Source organism: Blastomyces gilchristii, assembly GCF_000003855.2.
Source record: "Blastomyces gilchristii SLH14081 genomic scaffold supercont1.17, whole genome shotgun sequence".
Classification (NCBI taxonomy): Eukaryota; Fungi; Ascomycota; class Eurotiomycetes; order Onygenales; family Ajellomycetaceae; genus Blastomyces; species Blastomyces gilchristii.
The window spans coordinates 1,200,445-1,209,202 of record NW_003101666.1 but is presented as its reverse complement, the minus strand read 5'-3'; the positions used below and the strand labels follow the sequence as shown (position 1 = coordinate 1,209,202).

General features: G+C 27.6%; 1 protein-coding gene across 1 annotated transcript; it reads left to right on the top strand.

Moving 5' to 3' along the window:
- Positions 1 to 4,520: 4,520 nt before the first annotated feature.
- On the top strand, positions 4,521 to 5,047 carry BDBG_07166 (uncharacterized protein; the record flags this gene model as incomplete). Its single annotated transcript, XM_031722964.1, has 1 exon — positions 4,521 to 5,047. The coding sequence occupies exon 1, from the start codon at positions 4,628 to 4,630 to the stop codon at positions 5,045 to 5,047; it is 420 nt and encodes a 139-aa protein (XP_031580007.1). The 5' UTR covers positions 4,521 to 4,627.
- Between the last annotated feature and the right edge of the window lie 3,711 nt (positions 5,048 to 8,758).

Below are 8,758 nucleotides of genomic sequence, written 5' to 3'. Positions count from 1 at the left end.
GTTTTCTATCTCTCATTTATTCACTGAATAAAAGAGAATTACTGATAGAGCTTATAAAAGATAGTTAAGTAGCTATTATCTTTTCTAAAACCTTTTCTAGACAGTTCAATGGAGATATTACTCTATATAACTTGAGAATTAAAGTTTTTCTATTAAATTTTGTAAGAATCACTTCAGTGGCTTCTCTTCAGCATTCAGAATGATATTCATTTTTCAAGAGATTGAAAAAGAGCTCAAAATATTCATTCTTTAAGTAGGAGTATATATTTTGAATAATCAAGTGATTAATTGAATTAGGCCCTGCAGCAGTCTTAACTGAACTTGAGAAGATAGCTGACTCTAATTCATCTTGAGTAAGATCAGGCCATTTCCAGTCATTTTCATTAATATAGTTGAGAAGTGATATATTCTCTTTCTCTGAATCTGAATCTGATGAGTTTTGAAAGAGAGTTCTTATAAAAGCTTAACATTTTTTCTCAAAAGAGTTTGCTGTATATGATTCATTCTGAAACTCATATTCTAAGATTGAAAGTTTTGCTACACTTCTTATTTTTATATAGTTAAAAGCTTTAAAAACTTCTTTTTCTTGTGCTTCTTCAAGAAATTTATTCCAGCAGTCTGTTTTAGTTTGTTTAATATCTGAAAAATATTCATTTCTGACAGCTTTGAACTCTTTATCAGAAATTATATCATTCTTTCAATTTCTTCTAGCAGTAGTCAATTGTTTCCTTTCAGATGTGATATTCTTATATTCTTATTTTATCATGGTTTTGAATACTCAGAAGACTTTCTCTTCAAAATATTATCTTTAACACTTACTAGAATAATAGATGTAATGAGCTTCACTCTATTCTCAAGCATTTCATTTGAGATATCTTGATCAGGATTTCAATACAGCTCACTCTGTCTTTCAGATTTTAACAGTTTTATACTTTCTTCAACTGTCTTTCAGTCAGCTTTTTCAAAGTTAAACTGTTTAGAGAGAAGAGAATTTTCACTCATTTGTTTCTCACTCAGTTCAATATCAAATTGAATAATCTCATGATCTGATTCTGATGTCTCATTTGAATTAATAAATCAGTTTACAAGTCTTTTTTCTATTAGATTTTGTGACATAAAGATTAGATCTATAATAGATTTCTGTTTCATGTCTTTTCTAAAGAATGTTTGTTGATCAGACTTGTTAACTAAATCTATTAAATGCTCAAAGATTCATTCAATCAGATTATCAGCTCTCACTGCTCTCTTGCATTCTGAATTTCATCAGAGATGATGTGTATTGAAATCTCCTGCAATTATAGAGTTTCTTGATGAAGTTATGTTCAGAAATCCTCTATCAATTGTTCAGATGTTGTTATTTTTCTTCAATGACTTTTCATTATAGATATTTATGAGCTGTATAGTATCAAACTCATTTTCTTTATCTATAATATCACTCACCAGAATATCAGAGTCAGACATGATATCAAATCTTAGATTAAATTGATATCTTGATCTCTTTCTTTCATAGATCACTACTCTTGACTTTATCTCAGACTTTTGAGGTAAAAAGCAGTAGTAGCTTGAATGAGAAATGACATATTTTTACTCAGCATCAAAATTCGGCTCCTGAAGCAGTATAAAATCAACTTTTTATTCAAATGCAATTTGAAGACAAGAATAAATATAATTTGAGTTTCTATCCACATTATTTTGAATAAATGTGATTTTTGAAGAGTTTTTAAACTTTTTTTGTTATTTTTGTTGTATATTCATACTAAAAGAGAGTAGAGTAGAATCTAATCACTATCATCAGATAGTAGATTATAACTGTTCTGAAAAGTAGAAATCTCAACTGCTTGCATTATATCTAGTTTATTATCAGAGTCATTTCTTAATTCTCTAATCTTAACAGAAGTTTGAGAATTCAAATTCTGTTTATATTTAGCTGAAGAATTGAAGTTTGAAGATTTAGATAATTAAGAGTTTCTTCTTTTTAAGCTTGCAGTTATGAGTTTACTGACTTGACTATTCTCTTCAGTTCTAGATTTGCTTTGAGCTTCATCTTGTCTTCAGTTCTTTTAAGTTCTTGAAGTAAATATACATTCTTTTACACTAGATGTATGTTTTTCTTTGTAATTAGAGTATTTAAGCAGAGTGTGTTGATATATTTCATCTCTTTTTAAGCATATTTCACATTTATACTTACTAGTTTTGTAATCTCTGACACAGAATGCATATTTTGAGTCTCTGAAACAGAAGATTGCAAAGTGTCTATATCTTTGACAGTTTGAACACTGTGTTTGAGCTTTGAGATTCATTCTTGAGTCTTTGTATTCATGAACTCTTATTTTCAAATCTGCTACTCTTACTTCAGAGATCTTTGACTGTTCAAGTATCTTTATATATACTAGAACAGAGATATTTCTTCTGCTTTGTCTGAACTTAATTGAATTTAGTTATACAGGCTCTTTTCTCAGTTGAATAGAGTTATATTCTTCTAATTCATTTTTGAGAAGTAGCATTTTCTCTTTACAGTCAAAAATTTCAACTGAAATATTATGAAGAATGAATTTGTCTCACTTTTCATCTCTCTCAGATAGAATTATTGTGTTTAACAAAGATTCTACTACTGATTTTCAGAGATTCTCATTCTGAATAAGGAATTCTGCACTGAATTCAGGCATTGTAGTCAGAATGATGAAATTTTCAAAGAAAGATGCCTCAATTGAAGCTATAACTGATTTTTGAACTTCAGTATCAGTCATTAATTGAGAAAAGAACTGCTGATTAATTTTATTTCTAATTCTGAAAATGAGATTTGAGTTTAGCTTATTCTTTTATAAGATCTTCTGATTTGAGACTTTAAGAATAAGTCTTCTATTTCTGAAGATTTAAAAGTTCTTCTCTTTTTATATTTTCTTTTCTTCTTTTCTATGAACAGAGATCTGAGTAATATTCTTCTCAGTTGTCTCAGAATTTTAAGCAGATTTTTTAAAATAGCAGGTTTAAAGACAGCAGATTCTGCTACTTAAGCATATATTTTCTTCTGATTTAAAGAGGAAGATGAAGAAGTAGAAGATGAAAAAGAGTCAGTGACTGTACTTAAAGATTTCAATGTTTTTTAAATTGTGTTTGAAATTTCAAGTTTGAACTTGATTATGTCTTGTAGTTGTCTAGTCTGAGTATAAAGAATTAACAGAACTTCTTTATTCTTCTTACTCAGACACTGTTTTTCAAGAATTTTACTTGCTTTTTTCAGTTTCTGTATTTCAAGAACTTATTATTTCTCTATTTCTTTCTTCTTTCTTCTCTTTAGAATTTCAATCTCAGAAACAGTATCTGAGAAAACATCTTTTTTCACATTAACTGAGTGTACTCTTGAACTCATTTTACTCACTGAATGAAAAGTTAGTCAGACTGTTTCAATTGAGAGATTTATCAGTCTATTTTGAAATGAAAAGTTAGTCAGACTGTTTTAATTAAGATGTTTATTAGTCTATTTTCAATTGAAAAGTAAATCAGACTGTTTTAAAAGAAGAATAAAAGACTTTTATATATAAAATATCTGATTTTTTTTCACACTAGTGCAGTAACTAGGTTAGATTTTTAAAGAGAATCTAATAAACTAAAATTGATTTTTAAGATAAATTAATAAAATCTTTATAAACTCTTTCTTAAGATATAGTGAGAAAAAGTATGATATCAATTAATAATAAATTAGATAATATAACAGTTTTTGAGAGAAAAACTGATAAAAAATAAGTTAATTTTTTACAGAGAAATTAATTAAAACTATTTAATTTTATTTTAAATTATTCAATTCTTCTCACACAACAAGTGTACAACTCAAATCAGTTAATAAAGAGTGTAAAAGATAATTAAGTATTAATAAAAGCTCTTCAGTTACTGAAAAAGTAATTCTTACTTAAAAGAATATGAAATTATGATAGAAAATAACTCTGTTTTTAATTCTTTTTAAGAATATTGTGTAAAACTCAGAGAAAAATATCTTACTTTTTCAAGAGAAGTAAGAAACTAATTTCAAGATCTTTTTTTTACATTAACTGCTGCAGAAGAATGAGATAGAAACTGCTAAGATATACACTACTGTATACTCTCTATCAAGACTTTTTCTCTTCAGAGTCTTGATATTATAGAGAATATAAGTCTGTTTCTATATAATAATATAAATATTATCAGTGGGATGTAGAGGAACTGGTTATTTATATCTCAAAATAGAAGACTTTATCAATGATTATATCAATATAGAGTTAATTCTCAAATTCAATAGAAATCTAGTGTTGCTGTTCTCAATCCCTTGCAGAATCTATTGAATATTGAGGTATTAAAACTAGATTTAATATATCTCACTGTGCAGGGATCAAAGGCTCAGTCAGATCTTGAGATATACTGATTTTATAATTGTTGTGTCTGCTGATTATGTATCAAATACAGTTGCTGAGGTATCTTTTTGTACTTTTCTGCCGGGAATGGGCCAGATTGAGAGGGGTGGTACAAGGGTGAGACTTGGCATTGATGTCTAGATACACTGAAGACAGACTGCGGAGGTTGCACTTCAGAAGTGGCTGTTGATTATGTGCTTGATATTATCACCGAGGTATCTTTTTGTATTTTTCTGCCGGGGATGGGCCAGATTAGGAAGGGTGGTACAAGGGTGAGACTTGGCATTGATGTTTTGAAACATCAAAGATGGACAGGGTTTTCGCAGAGATCACTTCTCAGATATCTCAACAACTACAGATCAGGGATCTTCCAAAATCAAGAAGATTGGTGCATATGGCTAGGTCTCTTCACCTTACAATTTGTATGGCAATTTGGCCCGGGGTTGTGGTGTGGTAGGGGAGAATGGGGAATAATCCCACACAGGAGTTTCAAACAACGTCTGGTTCATGTTTGGCTGGATAACTCCACCACCACACAGGGTATGCGGTCGGCGATGGGGTCAGAATGCTCGTATGATCGAGGGCTTTTCGATGGATCTATCGGCGGGTTCTTATTCGAAAAATCGAGCGAGTTCGTGATGGAGCGGTTCGGTGTCATCTGATGAATACTTTGTAATCTCTTATTTCAGAGACTTAAAATGCGTATTCTGTGCTGAAGATTATAAAACTAGTAAGTATAAATGTGAAATATGCTCAAAAAGAGATGTAATATATTAACATACTTCATGTAAATACTTCAACTGTAAGGAAAAACATGCATCTAGCTTAAAAGAAGGTATATTTACTTCAAGAACTCATAGAAACTGAAGAAAAGATAAAGCTTAAAGTAAATCTAAAACTAAAGAGAAAAGTCAAGTCAGTAAATCTGCAACTGCAAGCTTAAAAAGAAGACACTTTCAACTATCTAAATCTTCAAACTTCAAGTCTTCAGTTAAATGTAAACTGAATTCGAATTCTTAAACATCTGTTAAGATTAGAGAATTGAGAAATAACTCTGATGATAAACTAAATAGAATGTAAGCAGTTGAGATTTCTGCTTTTTAAAATAGTTATAATCTACTATCTGATGATAGTGATTAGATTCTACTCTATCTTCACTCTGTTTTAGTATGAATACATAACAAAAATAATAAAAAAAGTTTAAAAACTTTTCAAAAATCACATTTATGTAAAACAATGTGAATACAAACTTAAATTGTATTTATTCTTGTCTTCAGATTGCATTTGAATAAAAAGTTGACTTTGTACTTCTTCAAGAATCAAACTTTGATACTGAGTAAAAGTACATTATTTCTCATTCAAGCTATTACTGCTTTCTAGACTAACTGCTGAGATTATAAATTTCATATTTAATCTCATTTAATCTTATTATTATTAATATTATTATTATTTTTCAATTGTAGATATATGCAGTCAGAGACTATAATATCTATCTGAGAATCTTTAATTCTCAGAGTTTTTCCTATATCTATAGAGTTAACTATTATACATTTATCAATTTCAGATATATAAAATCAGAAAATTTCAGCTCAGAATACAAAAACTGTTTATAAATTCCAGTATTTTAACACCTTCTGATACTTTGAAATCATTTGAAAATATCATGATAAAGGAAAAGAGAACATAGTCTTAAAGATAGACATATTAAATAGATAGATAGAAAAGAACAGAAAGAAACAAGTACAGTAAAAAGAGACTATAACAAAATAAAATTATTAAAAGATAGTATATAGCTGTTTTAACAGACTATATCTAATCAATTTCCACCTCTTCATATTCAGATACTTCTGAATTCAGTCATTTTCTTATAGCTGCTTGAGTTTCTGATAGAAAGTCTATTAAGTATTTAATTCCTGTCTCAGTTAAGAATAAGAATCTCATGTTTAATTAATTTAAATTATACTTCTTCTTTAATCTGACTGTGAGACTATTGTATAATGTACAATGTATTATAATATGCTCAGAATTTTCATTTGTATTGCAGAATAAGCACTGTGTTGAATCAAATCTATCATCAAATCTTTGTATATAGAATTTGAAATAATTATATTCTAGTTTCAGCTGAATTATAAATGAGAATATTTTCTTTTTACATTTAATTGAACAAGATTTTCACTTTGATTTTATCTCAAATCTTGAATAATGTATACTCTTCTTTTATTTCTATCCGCTTTCATTTGACTTATTTAAACAAGATTCTTTTATCTTTCTCTTTATAAAAGATCAGAACACTGTTTCTTGAATAGATCTGCTTAATTCTGAACTCTTTTTTGCAGCTGAATCAGCCAATTCATTGACATGAATATTCATTTAAGCAGGAACTTAGTGTAGATAAATTATCAGTTTTGATATTCTTCTCTTTTGAATTTTTAAAACAGAGTTTAAAATCAGTTTAAGATTTATTTAATTGTTATGAATCTGACTATTTCTAAGTCTTTTTAAAGCAGCTTGATCATCAGAGAATATTCATATCTTTTTTAAACTATTTTCTTCTTTATAAGATTTTATTTCAATGAGTTTGAAAGCTTTCACTCTTATAAATAGTTCAGCATTAAAGACTTCAGATTCACAGTCTAAATTTCAGAAATCTGAGATAGAATTGATATTAACTTTAGTATAAGCAATATCTGCATCTAATCTATTTAAATTCTTATTCTTTAAGTCATCTGAGTAAACTAGAATAGAGTCTTTTATATTAATTGTAGAGATCTTCTTTAAATACTGTGCATATTCTCTCTCTTTAGATAGTTCACTTATTTATAAGTTTATAAGAGATTTCAGCTTTTTTCTTCAGAGAAATATCTTCTCATGATCAATTCTCTCAATATTTAATAAAGAAAATTAATTTTTAATAAGTGAATATAGTCTATACAGTTGAGAGAGTATTTTCTTTAAAGTATTATTCTTATTTTAATTAAGAAATCTGTTTCAATTCAGTTCATTTTCTGAGTTAACTGATGAAAATAAAGAAGAGACTCTTTCTCTGATTATATAATTTAAGCTCATCTTCATGACTCTCAGAGCATAGTTTATACAGACTTTTTCAAATTGAATAGCAGAAGATGAAATTGAAGCTTCAATTTTCATTGCTTTAATAGAAGATGATTTGAATACTCTCAGAATTCTTCTCAAAGCTCTGTTTTATAGACTTTGAAAGAGTTCAGTGAAATTATCTTGATTATTTCATTAAACTTAAACTTCATAATCAGCTACTGACATAATACAGACTATGTATAACTAACTGTCTTATAGTCTGAAAGAATAGATCTCTCTCAGTATTTAATAGTCTGATTATACTATTTAGTAGTCTCTCTCTCTTGATAATTCTTTATTGAATATGATATTTCAAATTCAACTTGAAGTTTAATTATACTTCTAGTCATTGAACATTCAAACTGAGTTTAATCTCTTTATTCAAAAGAGTTAGACTTAGTTCTTTCTTATTAAACCTGAAAAAAAGTGAATTAACTCAGTTTTATTTATATTGAATTGAATTAGATTGATATCTACTCTAACAAAGATTTTCTTTACTACTTTCTTAATCACTTCTAAATTCTCTTTAATTATCTTTGAACTGTAGAGTAGATTAATATTATCTATATAACTTGAAGATCTCACTATTTTCATCTCTCTATTCTTGAATAGATATACAGTGTATATTGTAAATAAAACAGATGAGATTGAAGATTCTTACAATACTTCTATTTTTATCTCAGTTTTATCTTATTTTCTTCTATCAAAGAATAGTTATATAATTCTTTTAGATATAAAATATTTAACTTATTTTATTAGAGAAAGTGACAGTTTTAACATCTTCAAAGTTTGAATTATCTTAGACTTTGAAACATGATCAAATGCATCTTTTATATCAATAAAAACTGCAGTTAAGACCAGGTCTTCATACTTTGTTACTTAAAAATCATAAATAACTGAAAGAATAATATTAATTGTAGAACACATTATTTTCTATCTCTTATTTATTCATTAAATAAAAGAGAATTACTAATAGAGCTTATAAAAGATAATCTAGTAGCTATTATCTTTTCTAGAATTTTTCTTAAACAGTTCAACAGAGATATTACTCTATATAACTTAGAAATTGAAGCTTTTCTATTAGATTTTACAAGAATTACTTCAGTAGCTTCTCTTCAGCATTCAGAATGATAATCATTTTTTAAGAGATTGAAAAAGAGCTTAAAATATTCATTCTTCAAGTAGAAATATATGTTTTGAATAATTAAGTGATTAATGAATCAGGCTCTGCAGCAGTTTTAATTGAACTTGAGAATATTACTAACTCTAGTTCATCATAT